Consider the following 27344-nt stretch of genomic DNA (forward strand, 5'->3'; position numbering starts at 1 on the left):
GCTTAATTAGTTAATTAAATTGTACCGTCCCTGCTGAATTAGTTACTACTGTGATGTAGTGTTTTTCTTTTCTTTTTTTTTTTTTTACCTTCATGGTTTAAACCTTTATTAAAGTGATTTGCTTTTTAAACCCATCCCCCCTTTTTTGGATCTTTATGGGCCATTACCCATCTGAGAACTCTTTCAGACTTATAAAGTATAATTTAGATTTACTGATTTTTATACACATTGGATTAATTTGGTTATTATATTGTTCTGTTGCTTTTAGGAGTTCAGTTAAGAAGATGTCAACTTTAACTCCAAGGAAAAGGAAGCAGCATTCTTTGAACTGTGATAAGTGAGTCTCATCCTATGAGTAGAAACTGTTAAAAAAAGAAAAATTCACCATCTTGCATTTTTTATCTCCTCTCTTCTATCTCTAAGTATTTCCATTCTTCCATTCACCTACTCCTTGTGGCTACAGTAATACTTTATATTCTAATTCTAGTCTGGAAATACTGTAAGCTTTCATAATTAATTCTTTAAGGCCTTTGGAGGGACTCAGAGAAAGGACTGTTTCCTATGGCTTGGAAATGTGGGTCAGATCTTTCATTACCTTGCTCCTTTCTGCTCTCTTATGTAATATTTAACATACTGTTTTGCATATAGTAGATACTCATCAGTAAGCAATCCTCTAAAGCTCTATACTCTATGTATGTCATACCAGAGATATATATTATAGAACAGCCCTAAGTGGTCAGTTTATTACATAAAATTAATCATTTTAGGGAAATTATAGCAGGTATATGGCCAAAACTTAGAAATAGGTTTTAAAACACACACACACACACAGACACATATACATATACGTGCATCTCAAAGCTTCTCTGTAAACGGTGTTTGTTTTCACAAACATTGGAATCTTAGTTTTGAAAAATATTCAAATGCTTTGTTTGGTAAAGACAGAATTTGAGAATCCTGCTGTTAAACTACTAATGTATATGGATGGATGTTTGGTGGAGAAGATGCATTTTTAATATGCCTTACAGGTAGAGCTGTTTATTGCTTAGCAGTAAATTGACATAGAAATGGAAGCAAAATAACTATATTTATCAATGGACTGTGTTTCTTTTCATAGCCTATTATCAGAAATTCCATCAAAGAAATTAATTTCGGACTTTACTGAAAATATATTTCCATCACCTAATAAAAAGCCCATTTGCCAAAGCAGTGATAAAAATGAAGGAAAGATTCATTGCTCTCAACAAGGCCATTTCATTTCAAGTCCACTCAAAATGACTAAAAATAGATTGCCATCTGCAAATCAAGGTTCACCATTTAAATCTGCTGTGTCTACCATATCCTTTTACAACAAAGATAAGTGGTACCTTAATCCACTGGAGAGAAAGCTGATAAAAGAGAGTAGATCTATTTGTCTAAAAACTAATAATGAAGATAGATCATATCCCAGTGTGACAGGAAAAATGCAGGGAAAACCAGCCTGCTCCAAGATGATGAACAAAAAACCACAGAAGAGTTTAACTGCTAAGTGTCAACCAGGATATACGTGCATCAAGCCTGTGTCAAAGAATCCTAAAAATTCCAAGCAAAATCGAGTGGCCTATAAGCCAATTGTGGAGAAAGAGAATAATTGTTACTCAGCTGAAAATAATCTGAATGCTCCTCGAGTTCTAAGCCAAAAGGTCAAACCACAAGTTACCCTCCAGGGAGGAGCGGCTTTTTTTGTTAGTAGGAAAAAACCCTCTCTGAGAAAATTGTCCCTGGAAGATAAGCCATTACTGGGACTCACCCAAAAGAATAAATCAGAAGTTATTGAAGAGTCTGATGTGGAAACTGTCAATGAAAGAAGTTTTGAGACAAGGCAAGTGCCAAAGTGTTTGTTAGTAGAAAAAGAACTGAACACTGAGCTGCTGAGTGAAAGAAGTAAAAATGAAGAGAAATTAATAAAGGTAAATGTAAATATATCACTTTAAAAACTAAGCTGGCCATATAACAGAGCTTCAGTATACATTGTATATATGTAACTTTGAACAAAATTTGTTTTCTTTTTTTTTTTTTATAAATTTTATTTTTGGCTGCGTTGGGCCTTCCTTGCTGCACGTGAGCTTTCTCTAGTTGTGGTAAGCAGGGCTACTCTTCGTTGCTGTGCGCGGGCTTCTCATTGCGGTGGCTTCTCTTGTGGAGCACGGGCTCTAGGTGCGCGGGCTTCAGTAGTTGCAGCCCGTGGGGCTCAGTAGTTGTGGTGCACGGGCTTAGTTGCTCTGCAGCATGTGGGATCTTCCCAGACCAGGGCTCGAACCCATGTCCCCTGCATTGGCAGGCAGATTCTTAACCACTGTGCCACCAAGGAAGCCCAAAATTTTGTTTTCTTTACAGTCTGTAGGACTGCTTTTATGAAGCCAAATAGTATCATCACTATAAAGAATTTAGAGACAGGGTAGAAAGATGGGCTTTTCCTCCCTTTTTTGGCTTACGGAAGCTTACCAACATTTCCTTGGCATTAAGGTTTACATCTCATTAAGTTCCCTCATAACTGTGGTCCAGAGAAACTTAACTTTTACTTGGTAGTCAGTGTTTTTAGAAAGTAGAAATAACAAAATTCAGGTAGTAGATTTCCAGAGAATGAGCATATTTTTGTTTGTTTGTTTGAGCTCATTATTTAAAGTACTAGCTTATTCTAGAAAATTTAGAGAATACAGAGAATATAAAAAAATATGTATCTTCTGTAATCCCACTACTTGGAGATGATCACTGTGAATGTATAGTTGGGTTTTTGTTTATTTTACATAGTATGTTTTCATGGGTGCCATTCTATGCCTTTTTTTTTTTTTTTTTGCGGTACGCGGGCCTCTCACTGTTGTGGCCTCTCCCGTTGCGGAGCACAGGCTCCGGACGTGCAGGCTCAGCGGCCATGGCTCACGGGCCCAGCCGCTCCGCAGCATGTGGGATCTTCCCGGACCGGGGCACAAACCCGTGTCCCCTGCATCGGCAGGCGGACTCCCAACCACTGCACCACCAGGGAAGCCCTCTATGCTTTTTTGATTGTGCTTCTATTTGTCCCAGCTGGCCTAGACTAGTGCTGTCTGATAGAATACCAATACACGTAATTTAAAATCTTCTAGTGGCCACATTAAGATAGTTTCTAAAAAGTTTAACGCAATATGTTTTAAATGTTACTGTTTCTATGTTATCAATATAAAAAGTTATTAATGAGATATTTTGCGTTCTTTTTTTGTACCAAGTCCTTGAAATCCATGTTTATTTCCACTTGCAGCATGTATCAATTGGGACTAGCCATGTAGCAAGTTCTCATTAGCTGCTTGTGGCTGGTGGCTACCATAATAGACAATGCAGGTCTCTACCTTCTATTGTTGACCTCTTGTCAGTAAGGAGAGAAAGGTGGTTTTCTTCCATGTAGCCAAGGGCAGAAAGTAGTTGAGGCAACAGGCCTTAAGAAGGGCTCCGAGTTTGGCTACTTCCATGTCTGTGGTGACTTGTTTATGTTCATCACAACCCTTGCAGCTGTAGGCTTTCACATACACTCTGAGGCTCATATACTGCTGAGCAATTCAAACTCTCTCTGTAGTCGTTTCCCTCCTCACCTCCTCTTATTGTTCTCATTGCCTCCTCCCAAATTCAACCCCAGTTCCTATCTCTTGTAGTCACCTACATTTCAGATCTCAATGGCAAAGATTATAATTGGTGGCCGGTGGACCAGGTCCAGCCCATGGATGTTTGCTTGGCCTACATAATGTTTAGAGCCAGCATTTTTTTTTAAATGTAAGGTAACAGCTTTCTGGTGTTTCATGAAAAATTGAACTCTGGCAAAGCTAAGCCCACATTCCTGCATGGCAGTAATCTCCTGGAACAGAGTATCAGGCTACCATTTGACAGGTATGGGCTCTTCATTTCCTTCCACTAAATCAACGTATGGATACATATCTAGATCAGTCCAGTTTTGCTGCTAATTTCATTTAGCTGCTACCCTTGTAAGCATTTCTATCAAGTATTGCCAAGTATATTGTTAAATGGAGCGTGTTCTTGCTTGCCTAAGCCATAACAGCAATTCTACTAATTCTTCATCTTGTTTCTGACAAACAAAAACAAAAACACCCCTTTATCTTGATAGGGGTTTGGGGTTTGGCTTACATGATATATAAGTTTATGAAAAATTCATCAAACTCTACTTTATATCTGTGCATGTCACTGTATATAAATATAACTCAGTTTTTAAAAATCTAGGGCACAACTCAAGCTAAAATTAATTCTCAATCCAATGAAGCAAAGTGCATGTAGGGGAGGGGTCCTTATTAGTATTCTCCATATCCATTTGATAATGAAGAAACAGTCTTGTTACAATGACATGATGATTTCTCTGCAGTACTCTTCTGACTTTTTTTTCTGAGCTTCAATTTAAGGGGTTAGGTTTTGGGTTCTGCCTAGTTTTTAGTAGTTTGAGAAGCTGGGCATTTGTGCATCTTAAATTTGTGGAACTGGGCTCTGTTCTCTACCTAAGGTTTTGTTAAATACCCACTACTAGTATTCATCTCTGCTAGACGAGGGTGAATCCTGTTTTTCATTAGAGGGTGCATAACCTTTCCCCAACTCCTTATGGACCCCTAAGAAGTGGCAAACTGATGGGTTGTCTCACCCTTTCTGAGATGTTATGATGTTGAATGAGTTCCTCTTTAATCAAAAGTTTTTTCCTTTTCCCCCAAGCTATATATTCTGAGTCTCACCAAATAAGTATTGTTAGTCTCTGCTACTGCCCCAAAAGTGGGAGTTTAGAAGCCTCTCCAGCTACCCCAGAATGTTCTTTTTCTTTCCTTGGCTCCCTGATTTTAAAGCTTGTGACAGAAGGTTGTTCTTTTTCAGTTTTGCAGCTGCTGGGGAAATTTTTGCTGTTTTCACTGATTTTGTTGTTGTTCAATTCATTTTTGTAGAAGGGATGTTCTATAATCTTCATTCTGTCATCTTTGTCAGGAAATAATACATTTTTGACAGGATGACAAATTATAGACTTAAATATGCGCACTCTGTCTTTTAAAATATTACATTTAGTAGATATAAAAGGAATTTTCCTTAAAATAGACTGAAAATTGAGAATTTAAAGTCATTATGAAATATAATTCATAATAAACTACATACTCTGTTTTAGAAGCAGATCTATTGGGATTCATTCACTAAATAGAAAATGATTAATAATTATAGGTTTCCTTAATTTTACTTATTCATTATTTTCAGGATGCATCAGATAGAGTCATTTCTTCAAGGGAATGTAAAACTGATGAAAATAAGAGTTTTTCTTCAGAGGAGTCTTTCAGTGAGAACAAGGCAGGTAAGTAAGAGAAAAGTTTTCTTCTCAAAATGAGTTTATTTGCTTGTAATAATGCTTCATTACATGTGTCAATATGAAATTATATACAGTAATATTTTGGTTTTTTTAAATATTCAGTATCTGTGACCTGTATCTTTGTGTTTATCTTGGTAACACTGTTTTCTGTGATAAGCAGTGCAGTGCATTTTATGGAGGAGACAAAGAGACCTTAGGTTGGAACTTAAGACAAAATACTGATGATTAATTGGTCTGTGAGATGTGGCCAAGTTACTTAAGCTCCCTAGGGCCAGGTGTTCTTATCATACATACCCTACCTACCTTTTACCCCAAATAATAGGAGGGAGCGAAAACAATTTGTTATATATCTGTGATCAAAGCCCAGTTGTAAGCAGAATTTAAAAGGCCATAAAAGGGCACTGAATTGGGCATCAGGAACCTTGGGGTTTTGTCTAGGTCTGCCACTAATTAACTGTGTGATCTAGAGAAGAGAGCTTTAAAGTAAGGGGTTAGTCTTAATTTTTAAATTTCTCTTAGTCCTGAAATCCTATTATTAACTTACGGTGTCACTGTTCACTTAAACAGTATTTACTAAACTATGAATATATAAAGAGGTTGATTAACATTCTACTTACCAGCCAGATTCTTTGTAACTTTAACTTGTTCATTATATCTATAAATTTGGAAATAAATTAAAATTCTAGAAGTAGATATGCAGACTATAGTGAGAAACTGTAGCTTACAGGAAGAAAACAAAGATAAAACTAAAAGCAAAATAGCCCTTAAGAGGATCTAATGACATAAGGATATATAGAATGATGATTCATAATGGTTATTCTGAGATATACTGTTAATAACTAGTACTTATCAGCTGCTGAATATGTACCAGGCAGTGCTAAATGTTTAGTATGCTTTCTGTTTTCCATGGGTTGTGCTATCCCTGATATGACAGAACATGTAGCAGAAAAATAATAACGGCTTTTCATTTATAATAGTTATAAAATTTTCTTTAAAAATAAATTTATTTTAGTACACTAAGTCCATTTAAGGACTTTTATTTAATAAATAAAATATAATACAGATGGTACAAGGGACTTCCCTGGCGGTCCAGTGGTTAAGACTCTGTGCTTCCACCGCAGGGGGCACAGGTTCGGTCTCTGGTTGGGGAACTAAGATTCTGCATGCCACTCTGCATGACCAAACAAACAAACAAAAGAACAGATGGTACAAGCATATGGCAAAGTTCACAAAGGTAGCAAACAAATGATAAAACCTCATTACTTAATAACTAATTTATCATTTAATTCTTACAACAACCCTAGGAAATAAGTTTGTATGTCCATTTTACAGATGAGGAAACAGACTTAAGGTTAAGTAACTTATCCATAGCAGGTCAGATTCTCAACTGTCTTGGCCTTGTTTCTAGAGAATGAGCTCTAATTATTTTTCAGTGCAAAGTTAACAGTTTGCTCTTTTACTAAATAGCATACTTTCAACGTACTATTTTTCTCTAATCAACTACTATTTAACTTTTTTCTTTCTTTTCCTTTTTTTTTTTGGCCATGCCACGTGGCTTGTGGGATCTCAGTTCCTGGACCAGGGATTACACCTGGGCAGTGAAAGCTCCGAGTCCTAACCACCAGGGAACTCACACCTTTTTTCTTTTTTTTTAATAAACTTTTTATTTTGTAGTAATTTTAGATTTACAGAAAAGTTGTAAAGATAATACAGAGAGTTCCTGTATTACCCTATTTCCCCCTTTGTTAGCATCTTAAATTACTGTGGTACCTTTGTCAAAACTAGATCATTGGTATGTTCCTATGAACTAAGCTCTAGACTGTATTTGGATTTGATCAATTTTTCCATCAATGTCCCCTGTCTGTTCTAGGATCCACCCTGGGGATCATATTGCATTTAGCTGTCATGTCTCCCTAGTCTCCTCTGGTCTGTGATATTTTCTCAGTCTTTTCTTTGTTTCCATGTTTTTCACGACCTTGACATTCTTAAGGAGTCCTGGCCAGATATCTTATCTGGATGTTCCTGAACCTGGGTTTGTCTGATGTCTTCCTCATCATTAGACTGGGGTTATGGGTTTGGGGGAAGAATGCCACTGAGGTGAACTGCCCTTCTCACCACATTGTATTGGGTGCTGATGTCCACATGACATTACAGATGATGTTAACCTCTGTCACTTGGTGAAGGTCAGGTTTGCCCTATTTCTCCACTGTAAAAGTTACCCTTTTTCCTTTCCCAAACTCTATTCTTTGGAAGTAAGTCACTAAGTCTGGCCTGCCCTTTCAGGGAGGGGTGGGGATTAAGTTTCATCTCCTAGAGAGGAAGATTTTTCATATATTATTTGGATTCCTTCTTTTTTTTTTAAAAAAAAAATGTTCCCTTATTTTATTTTTAAAAATAATCCTTTATTTTTCCTAGATTTATTTTTGGCTGCATTGGGTCTTCATTGCTGTGCATGGGCTTTCTAGCTGCGGCAAGCCGGGGCTGCTCTTCATTGCGGTGCATGGGCTTCTAATTGCGGCGGCTTCTCTTGTTGCAAGAGTATGGGCTCTAGGCGTGTGGGCTTCAGTAGTTGTGGCTCGCGGGCTCTAGAGTGCAGGCTCAGTAGTTGTGCACAGGCTTAGTTGCTCTGCGGCGTGTGGGATCTTCCTGGACCAGGGCTCGAACCCGTGTCCCCCTGCATTGGCAGGCGGATTCTTAACCACTGCGCCACCAGGGAAGCCCAATGTGGATTCCTTCTGTAAGGAAGAGTTGTCTTTATTTTACTTTTTTGGGTGCGTCGGGTCTTAGTTATGGCACGCGGGATCTTCATCGCAGCATGTAGAATGTTTTGTTGCAGTGCACGGGCTCTTCGTTGTGGCGTGCAGGCTTATCTCCAGTTGTGGTGTGTGGGTTTTGTCTCTGTAGTTGTGGTGCACAGGCTCCAGAGTATGTGGGCTCTGTAGTTTCTGGCACGCGGGCTCTCTAGTTCAGGTGCACAGGCTCAGTAGTTGCGGCGTGCAGGCTTAGTTGCCCCGCGGCATGTGGGATCTTAGCTCCTCGACCAGGGATTGAACCCTTATCCCCTGCACTGGAAGGTGGATTCTTTACCATTGGACTACCAGGGGAGTCCCTATTTATTCAATCTTTAAATAAATAAATGGACTCCTGGATATTCATCAGTATGCACTCATGAATATTTTATATTTTGGGTTAAAATTTAATACTACATTATTTATATATTCTGTTGCTCATATTGTTCCAGCTTTGACCATTGGGAGATATTTTCAGGTCAGTTCTCTTTGACCTGTCCCCTTCTTTTGCTTTTTGAGCACTTCCTGCTCACTTTCTGTCACTACAAGATGCTCCCCGCTCGTCTTGAGTTTGCCTTGACGCAGTCCTAGCCTCGGCCACTTCTCCAAGGAACCCTAGTTCCTTCTGTTGGGGAATATAATTTAGAAACCAAGTTCTGGACTTGGTGTGCTTGTTGCTACTGGAGTATCGTGGCTCCTAAGCCCTCTCAGCAGACAGAGCTAGAAAATATCAATATATGTATGTATCCTAATCCGTGTATATGCACACATCTGTAATTGTTTGTGTATCTCTCCATGTGTACATATGCTAAAGAAACATAAGTTCAAACTTGATGTCTCTGACTAATCCAGTCCCCCAGGGGTTATCCCTCCCTTCCTTCTTTGTTTATCTGTAACTTCTCTCAGACAGTGAGAGACCTGGCTCCTCCCGGTCACTGTGCACCTACTTAGTTAAGCACAGTCCCAGTATACCTGCAGGGCAGTTTCAGTATTAACTCATTCTCCTGTGAGAAACAGATTTACCAGCATATACCATTTAAGTACAGTCCTTTTGTCTTTAGCCTTCTAATTTCTAGTCAAAATGTTGTTTTGTACTTAGGTCATCTTTCCTTTCTTCCATTGTCTCCTTCAATGCAGTTCTCCATGCAGTTCTAATGCAGTTAGATTCATTTGTCACAGTCTGCATTCCATCTTGGGATCCCTCAACATCATGGGTGATTTTTTTTTTTAATACATACATTCAATTTTACTCTTTGTTATATATAGTTCTATGGATTTTGCAAGTGCATAGAGGCATGAATCAACCCCTCCAGTACCCTACAGCACAGTTCTCTCATCCTAAAATTTCCCTTGTGTGTATCCTTTGTAGTCATCTATTCTACCCTTCTTCATCCCCCTGGCAACCGTTCATCTGTTTTCTGTCCCCATGGTTTTACCTTTTCCGGTAAAAATGTCACACAAATGCAGTCGTGCAATAGGTAGACTTTTGGGTCTGACTTCTTTCACTAGTAAAATGTGTTTAAGATTCATGTGTGTTGTTGCATGTATTAATAGTTCATTCCCTTTTTTTGCTGAACTATGGAATTACCATACATAGTCTGTTTATCCATTCCTCCATTAAAGGACATCTTGGTTGCTTTCAGTTTTTATCAATTATGAATAAAGCTGCTATAAACATTTGTGTACATGCTATTCTGTGGACATAAGATTTCATAACACTTGGGTTAACACCTACAAGCATGATTGCTGAGTTATGTGGCAAATCTATGTTAAACTTTATTAAAAAACTGCCAAAATGTTCCATAGCAACTGTGCCATTTTGCATTCCCACCTGCAATGAATGGGAGTTCCTTTTACTCCCCATTCCCTCCAGCATTTGTTATTGTCAGTTTTTTGGATGTTAGCCATTCTAATAGGTGTGTAATAATAGCTCATTGTGCTTTTAATCTGCATTTCCCTAATGACAAATGATGCAGAACATCTTTTCATGTGTTTATTTGCCATCTGTATGTCTTTGGAGGAAGGTCTGTTCAGATCTTTTGCCCATTTTTAATTGGACTTTTTTATTATTATTGAGTTTTAAGAGTTCTTTTTATATTCTGTATACAAATCTTTGATCAGAAATATGATTGAAAGTATTTACTCCCTAGTCTGTGGCTTGTCTTTTTATTCTCTTAACAGTTTTTGCAGCGCAAAACACTAAAATTTGATAAAGTTTAACTCATTTTTCTTTCATGTATTGTATGTAAAAAATTATTACCAAACCCAAGTTCATGTGGATTTTTCTTCTAGAAGTTTTATAGTTCTACATTTTGCATTTAGATCTGTGATCCGTTTTGAGTTAATTTTTATGTGAGTGTTGTCATTTTTTTGAATGTGGATGTCAAATTGTTCCAGCACCATTTGATGACTGTCTTTTCTCCATTGAATTAACTTACGTCTCTTTGTTAAAAATCAGTTAACTGTATCTGCGTGGGTGTTTCCTCCGGGCTCTCTCTTTTGTTCCATTGATCTATTTGTCTCTCCTTTTGTCAATACCATACTGTCTTGATTACTCTTAAGTCTTGAAATCAAGTAATGTATTTTGGTCTTATTAACCTTTAAACTCTTATGCTTTAAAGCTTTAAGTTTATTCTGTGATACAAATTATTGTCACCTTTTTCCCTACAAGTTTCTCCTGAGACCCTTGTCTATCCCATCTTCACCGTGTCTTCAGTCAACACAAAAAGGTAAGTGTCACTCTTATTTTAATGTTCAAGGTTTAATTGTGAGTCCACTGGGTCTCTTTTTCTTTCTTATACTATTTAATTTGGAGAACACTGTTTTTCTTCCCCATTAAAGAGATATTGAGAATAGGAGATGAAATCAGATCCTCATAGAAACTTCATAAGAACTTGAAGAGCTGAGAGAAGGAAAAGACCTTTGTGGACTTGGATAGTAATAATTGCTACATTTTTATATAGTACCTGACCCATAATAAGTAGTTTATATCCATTATTTCACTTATCCCCACAACAACCTAGAAGATTGATGCTATTATTACCATTTTCAGCTGAGAAAACTGTTTGTAATTCAGCCACAGTTGCACAGCTATTAGTTGGCAGAGCCAGGACTAGAATCCGTATTTTAACCAAAGCCTATTAGGCTGTATTGCCTTCCCTGTGTGACATTATTATGTGACAGCATATTGATAATAGTTCATGTTTAATGGATGTTTACAACCTCATGGTGTAGATACCATCATTACCCCATCTTATAGATGAGGAGATTCTGGCCAGAGGAGTAAGTAACTTGCAGCAGCTTAATGCTGTTATAAATCCCAGCTGAAGCTACCACTATCCTGCTCAAAACTAAAACTGGAAGTGTGGGAGGCATGGGTACATGTGAGCATAAGTGGAAAAGCTCTGAAAAAGAAGTTTCTTATAGTCTGAACGTCTCATCTCGCTAAGCAGCTTTGGTTCTCTTCTCCCTATTTGATGATAAACAATTAAAGGTATTGAGCAAGGTACTTCCTAGGTAAGTTCTCCTACTCTTAGGGCATCTCACCCTAAATTGCCTTGGAGATTGGGTTGGGTGGGCAACTTTTCCCCTTCAAAGGCCATATTCCTAGTTTTATTCACCCTTCCCTTTTCTCATCTGTCTTCTTTCATGACTATTTATTGAGGATTGAAACCTACCACAATTAGCTAATAGCATATAAACTAATTTAACGTAGCATAAGGAGATATTAGGAGACTGTTGGTTGAATCATTTGAAATTTGCTCATTATGTAAGACCTAAAAAATCAGATGTCATCAATTTCTTGTGGTTTAATCTATGAGTTTTACTTTAGGTAGGTTACAGATTCTTTGGATTTGTAGTCTCACGTTTGGCAAACATTTATAGAGTACCATGTGGTATTGAACTACACCGAGTTTTAGAGATGTGAAGGTAAATAACACATGGTCCTGCTATCAAGGAAGTTATGGTTAGAAGAGGACAGGCATTTAAACAAATACGTATAATAAACTGTTAAAATTGCTAGGATAGAAGTAAAGAGATTGCGGTCACGCATGCAGAGATGGGAAGAGCTGAGGTACTTAGCAAACGTTGTATAAGGGGTGGAGGGGGTCAGCGACCTAGACAAGTGTTTTTTATATTACAGGCATTAGTAGTTTATCAAATCAGTTTAAGGGTATCACATCTAGCATTTTTTAAAAATGGAATAATGCATCTCTCACGTAGTAAGTGTATTTAGTGAATCCTTTTTTTTTCAGTTATATATATGTATCTGTATTGGTCATTATGTGAAATATATTTCTCACCATAGGTTTGTCAAGTCAGTTTGAAAGCCATTTTCTAGTCAGATGCTAGCAAGACACCTTGGGTTAGCATAAAGTGTTAGATAGGGTTTTTTTTCCAGTGTTTTTTCATTTGTCAGTGTCAGCTTCTGTTTGAACCCCTTGCTTTGGGTACTTGGTTTTTTTCCTTGCCTCTACTCTCTAGAGATTTCTATTTCTTTCATCCTTGGAAAAAGGTCATTTCATTATAAGGCAAGAGCTTCTGTTTGAACCCCTTGCTTTGGGTACTTGGTTTTTTTCCTTGCCTCTACTCTCTAGAGATTTCTATTTCTTTCATCCTTGGAAAAAGGTCATTTCATTATAAGGCAAGGGTTACAAACTCAGTGCCTACAGAGCCAGCCAGGCTGGGCAGAGACTGGAGCCAACTGGAGAAGCATGCCCCACCTAAAAGAGCATGTGCTGTGTAGCTCTAACTAGTAGATTCTTTGATGAAACAGAGGCCTAATGATCTTACAGTGTCTCTTGCAATGTTGGAAATACACATTTTTAAGTGGAATCTCTAGATTTTAAAATATTGATAGCTAATCCAAAGTTTTAAACTCTGTGTGAGTTGATCAAAACAGTTGCTAGCTGGTTTTGGACGAAGGGCTCTGGTTTGCAATCTCTATAAGCCAGTCCCAGCGTTCTCTCCTAATGCGAAAAGGTTGCCTCAACAACATCTATCCAGCCAATTTTTTTTTTTTTCTCTAAGAATTTGAGAATAGTAGGGTGCTGCTTTAGGCATGCGGACTGGCGAGTGTATTAGCCTCACACTCACTGACCCAGTAAAAAGTTGTTGGATCATAATGTGCTGGTGACTGACTTCCTGTGGGTCTGTGAGATTCAGTATTAGAGTCTACTTATCTGCTATGGTATTCCAGGAGTTTCTTTATGCCTATGTGGGTCCCAAGGTTTGATAAAGCAAGAAAATATTAAATTTTAAGGGTGACATCAACTTACAAAGAAATCCTGCATATATGCAGCTGATACTGTAGATGAAATCCCTTCGACGTGGTGTTAGAAGACAGGGATTTGATTTGAGTCTTTCTGCCATTCTTCACTAGTTACTTTACCTTGAGTAGTTTACTGATCCTGTCTGAGTGGGCCTCAGGTTTCTCATTGTTTCTAGCCCTATTACTTCATCAAGTTATGTCGATAGAAAGCCCTAAAAATTGCAAAGTCCTCTGCAAATGTATATACATTTCTTTTCTTTTCATTATAATTTGTCAAATATTTTTAAATTATTAAATAATACTTACCAACTTTCTACTTCAAGATCTCTAGTTGAAGAACAGTCTTCTGTGGGATCCGTCACGTCTACTAACTTCTTGAAACAAATCAATATACAGAAAAATACTAATACTAGAGATGCAAATAAAGAAACAAAAGACCAGCTCGTCATTGTGAGTAAATTTAAAACAAAGCTCCTCCTGTACATGGCTCTCACATATAGAATCTGAAGTCTGACGTGTTGTCTAAGCATAGTTACCGGGGGTTATAGATATTCTGAGTTTGTAAATGCTACCTTTGCTGTAGTGGCAGCATTTAAAGCTAATCAAGTACGTTTTTGAACTGATGGTGTTGGACAGTCCTAGCAACGTAGTAGAATGCTGATGAATGAGTTGCCTCTGGATAAGGAAAATTATTGTTGATCTATAAAAGACTTAATGAGAATAGCAACATTGCATTAGACATGGGTTTGGCGGACTATGGCTGTGGGCCAAATCTGGACCACGGCCTATGAGCTAAAAATGGCTTTTACATTTTTAAAGGGTTGGAAAAAAAGAATATGTGTGTCCTGCAAAGCCTAAAATGTTTACTTTCTGGCCCTTGGTAGAAAGTTTGCAAACGCCTGTATAGACAATTCAAAATTTGGTATTTTTCAGTAGCATTAAGCAATGCCTTATGAGATACAATGGGAATTAATAAGCCTTGACATTGAATATCCCTGAATTCTCTATATTCATTAATTTATCTGTGTTTTTCCTGAACTTTTACTATGTATTTTACTTATTTTTTATCAACTCTTGGGGAAAAGACTTTCAGACTCCTAACCACTTAAGGAAAAAATACTATATAATGAATGTATAAGTCCTGAAATTTTTACCCTGCCTCTTTGAAATGAGGCTTTTTTAGGCCTCTCATATAAGAGCTTAATAAGGAAGTTCCATTGTTCATCTTAGCTATAATATTTATGATTTAATCTTATTGCTTCTTAGAACTATGGGTCCAGCTAAAGAATCTTGATTTTTTTTCCACTGTCCAAAGAGGCAGTTTCACTTCTTTCATCACTATTGCATGTTTAGGGCTCTTCTCATTCCATCTTGTTTGTGCTGAGAGAGAAGAAGATAGAGTAACCAGGCTTTCACTTAGTATTTCACCTGTGCCAGCATAAAAAAAAAAAAAATGAGGACAAATTTGAATGAATGGACAAATTTACATGAACTAAATGTAGAGCTAACCGTGATGTGTTTAGATAGGCTTTTTTTTTTCTCTTCCAATTGTAGGACGCTGGTCAGAAACATTTTGGAGCCACCATGTGTAAGTCTTGTGGCATGATCTACACTGCTTCCAACCCCGAGGATGAACTGCAGCATGTTCAGCATCACCACAGATTTCTGGAGGGAATCAAATATACAGTAAGTAAAAAACATAGTCGTTTCCATTTGTTCTAAAAAGTGAAGCTGCTTTGAAAGATACCTTTCTTTTGCCTAAATATGGAAAGATCTATGTGTCCAAAATTATTTCATCATCTGCAATTTTGTTGTCCTTAATATTAGAGACTGATGTATTTAAAAGTTAAATTAAAAAAAAAGTGCCACTTCAAACCTCCTGTCCTAATATAAGAGAAGCTATTGTTCTAGGTCGAGTGAACACCCTGCATCCTTACCTCTAGCTTTCAGAGCTGAGCAGTCAAGATACAAAACTCAAAGACTTGAGGAGTCTCTCCTTTCCTCACTTTAGTTTCTTCTTTATAGATAACCTTACAAAAACGGCTTTTCTACGACTTCTCCAGGCTTTTTCTTTACTGAGAAGAGAGGTCCCACCTTTTCATCAAGCACCCTCCTACTCCAAATACATCCTATTGTTGGCCTTATCTTTATGACTACACCTGCTACTCAAATGCACTCCCTTTTCCCCCTATTTTTATTGCTGTAGTTCATGCCTTCATAATACTTTTAGCCTTATTTATGAAAACTCTGCTTGGTGACTTCCCTGGCAGTCGAGCAGTTAAGACTCTGCGCTGCCAGTGCAGGGGGTGCAGGTTCGATCCCTGGTCAGGGAACTAAGACCCCACTTGCCACTGGTGTGACCCAAAAAAAAAAAAAAAACCCCTCTGCTTATCCCACCCATACCCCACCTTCACACCCCTAATAATTCATTGTTTTTTCTCTATATTCCTATGAAGGGCTCTTATTTGACTTCAACTTATTTTATAATAGATTGTTTACATGTCTCCTGATAGGGTGTCAGCCCCTGGAGAGCAGACACTTTGTTTTAGGCATCTTTTATTTCCCTTACCACATTCCTGTAGTTGGGTCTTATCTTTTTTTTTTTTTTTTTTTTTTTTTTATCACGGGCCCAGCCGCTCCGCAGCATGTGGGATCTTCCCGGACCGGGGCACGAACCCATGTCCCCTGCATCGGCAGGTGGACTCTCAACCACTGCGCCACCAGGGAAGCCCGGGTTTTATCTTTTTTATATCATTCATTGTCCATCTTTTTGTTCTCTCCAGACCATATTATTTAATTTTTTTCCCTCTTCAGATTAAACTGTGACTTTTTTTTTCCTTTGGCAGGGCTGGAAAAAAGAACGTGTCGTAGCAGAATTTTGGGATGGGAAAATTGTGTTGGTCCTGTCACATGATCCGAGTTATGCTATCAGAAAGGTGTGGAACATTAGTTTTTCTTTTCTTTTTTTAACTGAAGTGTAGTTGATTTATAGTGTTACTTTCTCAATCTTTGTTTTCCTCCTACTCTCCCCATTCTCTGCCAAGAAATCAACCTATGTTGAACTGTAAAATACCTTTGCTTATAGATAATCTGCTGTACTTTGGTACAGTTGTAAGGAAGACTTTCATAGTACGTCATACAAAATTAAACTTACGGTTACAAGACAAAGGAATGTCAGGTGGAGATTAAAGAAAACAGATAAGGCTCTATAGCTTATCTTTTACCTACAACTTCAATTTGTGAGAGAGAAACTAGACTTTTTAATATTGAGAAATCAATGGCTCCAGAGTCTAATTCTTATGTTGGTGTTGCCTTTGTTTCTTGGGCTGGATGTTTAGCCCCAGTGAACAATGAATAAAGCTGAAAAAAATCGTCCTACTCCTTATCCCTCACAAGGGTCTGAATTTCTGTCTGCTGAAAGCAATCTTTAAAATAGTTTCTTAAAACCCTGTTTCCAAAGTGGCAGAAACATGCATCAATAGTGAAATAATTTTGGGATTCTGTAAATTTAGGAAGTAGAGATAAAAGAGGCTAAACTGATGGTAATCATACTTTTTGTGTATATAAATATGTGTATTTTCTATTATACTTTTTCAAACAAATTCACATCTTTTGGTTTTTAACATCATTAGGTCGAAGATGTCCAAGAACTTGTCGATTATGAATTGGGCTTCCAGCAAGTTGTTCCCAGATGTCCAAACAGAACCAAAACTTTTCTCTTTATTTCTGATGAAAAGAAAGTAGTTGGGTGTTTAATTGCAGAGCCCATCAAACAGGTATCGTATATGTCTAATAAGTTGCTGGTATAATTTGTGAGCAAAATAAAGTAGTTGGGAGAAAAGCATTTAAGAATGCTACCATTAATGAATTTTTCCTTCTAAAATATCCTTGACCATATAGATAATTGAAGTCATTTTTTTCTGTTATGTCTGGTATTTTGCCTTATATAAACAGGATAAGTCAGTCTTAAGTTCATGTTGTCTTTTATATACCTGGACTATAAAGTGTAGTATTTTAAATAAGCTCAGTTATTGAACATGTGGCTTAGTGCAGGTTAATATATTTGGCAAAATAGTCCTTATTTGTGCCTTAATTAGAATCTACTTTGGATACTAATTAGCAGTGTTCTAGCAGAGGAGCAAACAATAGCCCATGGGCCAAGTGTGGCCCTCCACCTGTTTTTGTAAATAAAGTTTTATTGACACACAACCATGCTCATTCATTTCCATATTAATCTGTGGTTGCTTTTGTGCTACAAAGGTAGGGTTGAGTAGGTGCAAAAGAGACCATGTGGCCCAAAGAGCCTAAAGTATTTACAATTTGACCCCATACAGAAAAAGGTTGCCAACACTTGTTCTACAATAGAGATATATAGTTTTTGCCTTTCAAGGAGCTTACAGGGTAGTCTTTAGCTAGGAAGACTTATAGTTCAAATGTGTTCTTTGAACCTGACTTTATAATGTACCACACTTGTGTCTCCTTCCTTTTAAAAATACTTATCTGTCTCAGTACATCTTGAAATTATGCTCTGAGTCCTTTTTATTATTTGAATTTTATTAATTTTTTTTATACAGCAGGTTCTTATTAGTTATCTATTTTATACATATTAGTGTATATACGTCCATCCCAATCTCCCAATTCATCCCACCACCAACCTCCCCCCACCCCCGCTTCCCCCCTTGGTGTCCATACGTTTGTTCCCTACATCTGTGTCTCTGTTTCTGCCTTGCAAACCAGTTCATCTGTACCATTTTTCTAGATCTCACATATATGCGTTAATATATGATATTTGTTTTTCTCTTTCTGACTTACTTCACTCTGTATGACAGTCTCTAGGTCCAGACACGTCTCTACAAATGACCCAATTTCGTTCCCTTTTATGGCTGAGTAATGTTCCATTGTATATATGTACCACATCTTCTTTATCCATTTGTCTGTTGATGGGCATTTAGGTTGCTTCCATGACCTGGCTGTTGTAAATAGTGTTGCAGTGAACAGTGGGGTGCATGTGTCTTTTTGAATTATGGTTTTCTCTGGGTATATGCCCAGTAGTGGGATTGCTGGGTCATGTGGTAGTTCTGTTTTTAGTTTATTAAGGAACCTCCATACTGTTCTCCATAGTGGCTGTATCAATTTACATTCCCACCAACAGTGCAAGAGGGTTCCCTTTTCTCCACACCCTTTCCAGCATTTGTTGTTTGTACATTTTCTGAATGTGAAGTGATACATGCCCATTCCTACTGGTGTGAGGTGATACCTCATTGTAGTTTTGATTTGCATTTCTCTAATAATTAGTGATGTAGGGCAGCTTTTCATGTGCTTCTTGGCCATCTGTATGTGTTCTTTGGAGAAATGTCTATTTAGGTCTTCTGCCCATTTTTTAATTGGGTTGTTTGTTTTTTTAATATTGAGCTGCATGAGCTGTTTATATATTTTGGAGATTACTCCTTTGTCTGTTGATTTGTTTGCAAATTTTTTCTCCCATTCTGAGGGTTGTCTTTTCATCTTGTGTATAGTTTCCTTTGCTGTGCAAAAGCTTTTAAGTTTCATTAGGCCCCATTTGTTTATTTTTGTTTTAATTTCCATTTCTCTAGGAGGTGGGTCAAAAAAGATCTTGCTGTGATTTATGTCAAAGGGAGTTTTTCCTATGTTTTCCTCTAAGAGTTTTATAGTGTCCGGTCTTACATTTAGGTCTCTAATCCATTTTGAGTTTATTTTTGTGTATGGTGTTAGGGAGCATTCTAATTTCATTCTTTTAATGTAGCTGTCCAGTTTTCCCAGCACCACTTATTGAAGAGACTGTCTTTTCTCCATGGTATATCCTTGCCTCCTTTGTCATAGATTAGTTGACCATAGGTGCGTGGGTTTATCTCTGGGCTATCTATCCTGTTCCATTGATCTATATTTCTGTTTTTGTGCCAGTACCATATTGTCTTCATTACTGTAGCTTTGTATCTTACTCCTTTTTATACGCGCCTTCCCTTTTTTCCCCTCATTTCTACCATCTTTCTTATTTTCCTTTTTTCTGCATTTCATCTCATATATATATGTTTATACACACACACACACACACATATACATATATAGTCTCTTGTGTGTTTATCAGACAGTAGAGAGAGAAAAGCAGTTGGTTTGTACTATGGGCTGTAAAAGTGATTAACTTGGCCTTTTCTTTCTTTGATCTTTTTCTTTTTTTTAAATAAATTTATTTAATTATTTTTGGCTGTGTTGGGTCTTCGTTGCTGTGTGTGGGCTTTTCTCTGGTTGTGGCGAGCAGGGACTACTATTCGTTGCAGTGCGCAGGCTCTCATTGTGTTGGCTTGTCTTGTTGCAGAGCACAGGCTCTAGACGCACAGGCTTCAGTAGTTGTGGCTCGCGGGCTCTAGAGCACAGGCTCAGTAGTTGTGGCACACAGGCTTAGTTGCCCCGCAGCATGTGGGATCTTCCCAGACCAGGGCTTGAACTCGTGTCCCCTGCATTGGCAGGCGGATTCTTAACCACTGCACTAGCAGGGAAGCCCACAATCTACATTTACCGGGACGTAATCCCATCATAAGTTGAGGAAGATCTGTATAGCCAACTAACTCATACATATACTCTTCTATTCATTCTCATTTCAGAAGCAAAGTTTTCTCAGTGGGAGTTAAAACTTAATATACACCTATCAAAACAGCCACAGTAGAAAATAGTGACAATAGCAAATGCTGGTGTGGGTGCAGGGAAACTAGATTTCTCATACACTGTTGGAGGGAATGTAAAATGTTACAGCCCCTCTGGAAAAAGTTTGGCAGTTTCTTAAAAAACTAATCATACATTTACCATATGACCCAGCAATCATACTCCTGGGCATTTATCCCAGAAATGAAAACTTATGTCTACACAAAAACCCACACCTGAATGTTTATAGCAGCTTTATTTGTAATAGCCAAAACCTGGAAACAACCAAAGTGTCCTTCAGTAGGTGAGTGATTAAACAAACTGGTACATCCATACAATGGAATATTACTTAGCAATAAAAAGGAACAGACTTGATATATGCAACAATTTGGACAGGTATCAAGGGCATTGTGCTGAGTGAAAAAGAGCCATTCTCCAGAAATAGAGACTCAGACGTAGAGAACAAACGTATGGACACCAAGCAGGGAAAGTGGTGGGTGGGATGAATTGGGAGATTGGGATTGACATATATACACTAATATGTATAAAATAGATAACTAATAAGAACCTGCTGTATAAAAAAATAAATTAAAAAAAAAGCCATTCTCAAAGGGTCACATTCTGTATGAGTCCATTTGTATGATATCCTCAGAACGTCAGAATTTTAGAGATAGAGAACAGATTGTGGTTGCCAGGGTTTAGGGATGGTGGGGGGCAGGGAAATAGGTGTGATTATAAAGAGGTAGCAAGAGGAAGAGCTTCGTGATGACGCAGTAGCTCTGTATTTTGATTGTGGTGATGGTTAAATCAGTATTCAGGTATGATGAATTGTCATGGAACTATACACACACATTGTACCCATGTTAATTTCTTGCTTTTGGTGTGGTACTATAGTTATGGAAGATGTAACTATTGGGGGAAATTGGGTGAAGGATACATGTTCTCTTTGTACTATTTGTCAACTTCCTCTGAATCTATATTCAAAATAAGAAGTTTAAAGAAAAATTTAAATACCAAATTTCATAGTTTATATGCAAAAACCTTCTTTAGTGTTATTAGTTTTTTAGAATATCAAATGTACATTTTAGGATGGAGAGAATGGGAGAAGTTTATGTAGTTTATTAGAAGTAAGAGTCTTTTATAATTTTTTTAAATCAACACAAGAAAGTTTCACAATGGTATAATACACTAGGATGTGGGGATATCTCAACACCACTAGTAATTTTTAAGCGTTGTGTGACTATAAATGGGCAAGAATTCAAGAAATAGCAAAGAATTTTAACATTTTTGTGAAGGTAGGGTAAGATTAATTTTAGGTACTTAAATTTTGTTTAAAGAATGGTTTTTAAAAAGAAATGTGAACTCAGCTGTATTGTTAGCTCTAGATGCTTCTGTGTATCATTGCAGGCCTTCCGTGTCCTGTCTGAACCAACTGGTCCAGAATCCCCAAGCTCTAAAGAATGTCATAGGGCTTGGCAATGTTCAGATATACCAGAACCTGCAATCTGTGGGATAAGTAGAATTTGGGTCTTCAGATTGAAGAGAAGAAAGCGCATTGCAAGACGACTGGTAGATACTCTAAGGTAAGAAATAAAATAAAATGGATTAGACCCAGATTAGCTTTCCAAGAACCTTTCCCGGCTCATGAGCCAAAGGGAATGATGTTGGTAAGACACTTCTATATAAATACTACCAAAGTCAGGCTAAGGCAGTGCTGGCACTGAAAAAAAAAAAAAAAAGAACTAGATATACTCAATTGCGGGCACAACATTCCAAGTCTGAAACATTCTAGCCCAGTGCTTTTCAAACTACCTGTGGTCAAAGACTGGATTTTGTTACAGACCAACACATTAATAAAGATAAATTGCTAGGAAACAAACAAATGGAAAAATGGAAGCCCAAATTTTTATTAGATTCAACAGATGTAAAATTACATTTAAATAAATCTATAAAAACAAAACATAAGTTTAAAAAAAAGAATTTTGGGGACTTCCCTGGTGGTCCAGTGGTAAAGAATCTGCTTTCCAATGCAGGGGACATGGGTTTGACCCCTGGTCAGGGAACTAAGATCCCACATGCCACGGGGCAACTAAACCTGTGCGCCACAACTATTGAGCTCACGCGCCTCAACTAGAGAGCCCGTGTGCTGCAAACTACAGAGCCCATGTGCTCTGGAGCCCACGCGCCACAGCTAGAGAGAAAACCCGAACGCCGCAACTAGAGACAGAAAACCCACGCACCTCAACAAAGAGCCACATGCTGCAACTAAGACCCAATGCAGCCTAAATAAATAAATAAATATTAAAAAAAAGAATTTTAGAAATTGTATATGTTTATTGACCATGTGTGACTAGGTAATTAATAAAGACTTACTGTAACTCACAAGTGTAACTAAATGTAAAAGTAAATTAGCAAGACAGCCCACAGAATGAGAAAATATTTGCAAATCATTTATCTAATAAGAGTCTAGTATATTCAACATGTATAAAAGAACTCTTACAACATGCAAAAAGACAACCCAATTTAAAAATAGGCAAAGGATTTCAATGTATTCTATATTCTTCCAAAGCAGAAATACAAATGGCTGATAAGCATGTGAAGCTATGCTCAACATCCTTAGCTATAAAGGAAATCACAAATCAAAACCATCATGAGATACCAGTTCATAGCCACTTGGATGACTAAACGAAAACAAAGGGAGAATAACAAGTGTTGGTGAGGATGTGGAGGGAACTGTAATCCTTGTATGCTGCTGGGAGGAATGTAAGATGCTACAGCTGCTGTGGAATCTAGTCTGGCAGTCTGTCAAGAAATTAAACTGTTACCATATGACCCAGCAATTCTGCTCCTACAAGTACACTCAAGAGAAATGGAAGCATCTGTCCACGCAAAAACTTACACATGAAGGTTCATAGCAGCATTATTCATAATAGCTAAAAAAAATTGTAAACAACCAAATTCATGATTAATGGATAAACACAATGTGGTACATCCATACAACACTACAATAGGATATTCAACCACAAAAAGGAATGAAGTTCTGATACGTGCTACATGGATGAACCTTGAAAATATTATGCTAACTAAAAAAAGCCACTCACAAAATACCCCATATTATATGATTCTGTTTATAGAAAACATCCAGAATAGGCAAATCCATAGATAGAAAGTAGACAAGCTGTTCCCAGGGACTGAGGGAAGGGTGAATGGAGAGTGACTGCTAATGGCTACAGGGTTTCTTTGGGTGATGAAATGTTCTTGAATTTTGTGCAATTTTTGAATATACTAAAACCACTGAACTGTGTATTTCTAAATGGTGAGTCTTTGGTATATGAATTCTCCCTTTTAAAACTACAGTATGCACACTTTGTACTAACACTGTATGTTGGTAATTAGTTGATAATGGGACAAATGAGTTTGCTTCTTTATTGCTTGTTAATTACCTAATCTAGGTTAGATAGATGAGTTTCACAACACTTACTCTCTCAACCTCTATCTTTAAGATAACAGATTACAAACCAAAGACTCCACTTTGACAAAACCAGGGACCACACTTTGAGTAGCACTATTCTAGCCTTTGGGTTCCATACACTTTTTAAGAAACAACACCAAGACCACCGCAGGGCTGCAGTCCTAGGCCTCAATCCTAGGCCCCCACCATACCTTACAAAGGGGAGCAGTGAGAGAAGTTGGTGTCTGTAAAGATTTTATTTCATAGTTAATTGTGAAATACCTCTATTTTCTATATTTTATGTTGAGATACATAAATTTGGTATGGAGAATACCAGTATATAACCTGGTATGTATTTCTTAATAACAAGGATATTCTCTTATATAAGGACAGATCAGATATCAAATTTGGGGTATTTAATATCCCAATATAATGCTATACTATCTAATGTATAGTCGATATTTCAGTTTTGTCATGTCTCAAATGCCCTTCATAGCATTTTTTTTCCTGTTCAGGATTACATATTGCATTTAGTCAAAATATCTCTTTAGTCTTCATCTTCCTTAACCTGGAACAGTTTCTTAGCCTTTCTTTGTCTTTCAGGACATTGAAGAATTTGAAGACTACAGTCCAGTTATTTCATAGACTATCCCTCAGTTTTGTTGAATTCTTTCAGCTATTTCATTTTATTGCTTTTAATCCTAGTTAAGCTGGATCAAGGAGAGTTGTAGTCAAAATGCAGATTAGTTTTTGCCTTCTTAAAGCTCTGAGTGTGTGATGTAGTTGAAAAGAATATAGTTATTGGTTAAAATAATTTTTTTTTTTTTTTTTTTTTTTTTTTGACCAAAATAATTATTTTTTTGTTGTTATAACTACCTGTGGCTTTTAACTAGCAATATTGTCTCATATTAGTTGCTTACTATCACGGATCACCTAGAGTCAACCAGATGGTTTGTGTGGCTCCCTTTGCCTCTTGGCAGAACTTTTTCTGGGCCTTAGTTTTCTCATCTGTGAAATGATATCATTAGACTTCCACCTGGAAAATACAAGGCATTGAGTCATTTTACCACTTAATAAAATAATGTTGGTTTTAATCAAGAATATGTAAAGAGATTGAAATTTTTTAATTGGATTGCTTTAAAATATTGATATAATTGTGCTTATGTTTAATCAAAATTTTAAGTTGTTTCCATTGTTAAATTATCTTTTTTCTCTCTTTTAGGAATTGCTTCATGTTTGGCTGTTTTCTCAGCACGAATGAAATAGCATTTTCTGACCCAACACCAGATGGCAAGTTATTTGCAACCAAGTACTGCAACACCCCTAATTTCCTTGTATACAATTTTAATACTTAAAGCCAATTTCAACTATAGAACAGTTACTATATGGATGAGTTCAGACAGCCCATTATCATAAAATACAAACTATTTAACAAATATCAAAATAAAAATACTAAGACACATATACAGAAACCTGCCTCAGTTTTGTTCCTTATGAATTGAAAAGTCAGGGGTAAATTCATTGAAAATTATCTAGGGATGCAAAGAAAGGAAAAATCTTTGGATTATGTATACTGACTAGCACTCTGAATCCTTAGTTATGAAGCTTGGTAGCTACAGCTGGAAAATACTTTCCTTCTATGTAAGAACATTGACAGAGCAAGGTGGTTTTCCACAGAAATGTGACCACTTATCATTTATAAAGCACACCTTGGGGCCAGAATTTTCTCGTGCCTGATCAGAAGCAAAGAGGAGAATTTAAAGACAGGCAAATAATTTCCATCCCCATTTTTTTAAAGGTAGTTCCTGAATTCGTACACAAAATTCTCACTTTATAGGCACGTGGCTGTAGCAACTCAGTTTGAGTATATTTAAAGTATTTTGAGTTTCTAATTTGTACCAGGGAAAGATGGTAAAGAGTAAGATTTCCATATCCTTTTGTATAGAATTCTAGAGCTTAATATTTTTATCTTTAAAAATCATTAATCAAAACACACTTGTCATCAGATTTAATTAAACTTAGTAATTGCACTATTGTCATTTCATTAATTTTTGGTGTTTGAAAATGCTAATTGTGTTACTTTTCTTTAGTGAACTTACCGCTGGTGATTGATGTCTAACAAAATGGATACCCAGTTGGATTAGATGATTCATATGATTACATTTTAAATGTATACTAACAGAACCAAGGTTGGTAAATAAATATATCGAGGCTGATGGGCCACAGAACATGATGACATTATGTAAATACACCTAAATATGCACACATTTTTCTGGTATAATTCTTGGATACTTACTTTGAAAAGCAAAGAATTATTCAGGTTTTTTTTTTTATTCTACAAAACTCATGTCATAACTTCTTTCTGGCAATAACACTCTAGGGAAGTAGTGTCCAGGTTGTAACTCTATGTAGAATCTGTTCCTCTACATTCTTTTATTTGCCTTTAGTGGTTCAAAAATTTAAAAGCCTGGGTTCCACAAAGACTGTGGAAGTGTTAAAATGTGTGTAATTTTACAAACATTTTAATGCTATTTTCTGCACTGCTGTGTTTAAAAATTGTCTTAAATATTTTATTTTAAAAATTTTATTAACATTATTTTGCTCAATGCCTTTATGATGAATCAATTAAAGTTCTTTTCAATATTTTATTCAGTTGAATGTACTGATTTTCATTTTAAATTACAGTTTGTGGTTATAAAAATAGTACGTGCTCTCTATGAAAAACAATTATTGAAAACTATATCCACACAAAAACCTGCACACGGATATTTATAGCAGCTGTTGACAAAACAAATAGACTGCCAGTTATTTCTCCATCAAAAATGGGTTTATTCGAGATTAGCAAAGAATTATAATTCAGGGTCTGTAACCAAGTTGACCACGTTCAAGTCCTCAGCAAAAAATTGAGGGAACTCTTACAGAGAGGAAGAGGAAGTTGAGAGGGCAATAGTAAACAAAGAGTCCCGCACTTATCATTGGCTGAGTTGTGACAGTCTGTCTCTCATTGGCTGAGCTCTAGCCAGGCAAGAAAAGGTCAGCTTCCTCTTGTGCTCTGCTATCTTCATAGGGCAGAGAGCTCCCCCTTCTGGCCTCCCAACTTAATTTTTTTATAATTTTATTTTGATTAGAAGTCTGTTTCTAAAATATAATTTCTATTTATTTTTGCCACACAGAAGTATTGCTGGTCTCTGCAATATGAAAAAAATTCTAAAATAATCTACATGTTGACCACTTCTCATTACATTTTTTTAAACCTTTTTTTTCCATTTTATTTATTTTACTTAAGTATAGTTGATTTACAATGTTTCAGGTATATAGCAAAGTGATTCAGTTTATGCATATATATATATATTCAGTCATATATTCTTTTTCAGGTTCTTTTCCATTATAGACTATTATAAGATATTGAATATAGTTCCCTGTGCTATACATTAGGTCCTTGTTGTTTATTTTATATATAGGAATATGTATCTGTTAATCCCAAATTTCTACTTTATCCCCCCCACCTTTCCCCTTTGGTAACTATAAATTTGTATGCTATGTAAGCCTGTTTCTGTTTTGTAACATTTGTTCATTCGTATCATTTTTTAGATTCCACATATAAATGATATTTGTCATTGTCTGACTTACTTCACTTAGTATGATAATCTCAAGGTCCATCCATGTTGCTGCAAATGGCATTATTTCATTTCATTCTTTTTTTATGGCTGAGATGTACCACATCTTTATCCATTCATCTATTGATGGACATTTAGGTTGCTTCCATGTCTTGGCTATTGTAAGTAGTACTGCAATGAACATTAGGGTGCATGCATCTTTTTG

At 36.8% G+C, this 27344-nt stretch overlaps 1 protein-coding gene across 1 annotated transcript; it reads left to right on the plus strand.

The window, feature by feature from the left end:
- Positions 1-283: 283 nt before the first annotated feature.
- Positions 284-25530, plus strand: ESCO2 (establishment of sister chromatid cohesion N-acetyltransferase 2). Its single transcript, XM_024767736.1, has 10 exons — positions 284-337; positions 1118-1949; positions 5245-5338; positions 10814-10871; positions 13738-13864; positions 14969-15100; positions 16261-16350; positions 17047-17190; positions 21479-21654; positions 24745-25530. The coding sequence occupies exons 1-10, from the start codon at positions 285-287 to the stop codon at positions 24875-24877; spliced, it is 1839 nt and encodes a 612-aa protein (XP_024623504.1). The 5' UTR covers position 284; the 3' UTR covers positions 24878-25530.
- The last annotated feature ends 1814 nt before the right edge of the window (positions 25531-27344 follow it).

Source organism: Neophocaena asiaeorientalis, unplaced genomic scaffold, assembly GCF_003031525.2.
Source record: "Neophocaena asiaeorientalis asiaeorientalis breed wild unplaced genomic scaffold, Neophocaena_asiaeorientalis_V1.1 scaffold523, whole genome shotgun sequence".
NCBI lineage: Eukaryota > Metazoa > Chordata > Mammalia > Artiodactyla > Phocoenidae > Neophocaena > Neophocaena asiaeorientalis.

What these genes read in the sequence shown, in the direction of transcription:
- ESCO2 (XM_024767736.1), top strand. Translation starts at nt 285, where the DNA reads ATGTCAACTTTAACTCCAAGGAAAAGGAAGCAGCATTCTTTGAACTGT. An exon ending in TGGAGGGAATCAAATATACA is followed by an intron (nt 15,101 to 16,260) that starts GTAAGTAAAAAA and finishes TTCCTTTGGCAG; the next exon opens with GGCTGGAAAAAAGAACGTGT. An exon ending in TTGCAGAGCCCATCAAACAG is followed by an intron (nt 17,191 to 21,478) that starts GTATCGTATATG and finishes GTATCATTGCAG; the next exon opens with GCCTTCCGTGTCCTGTCTGA.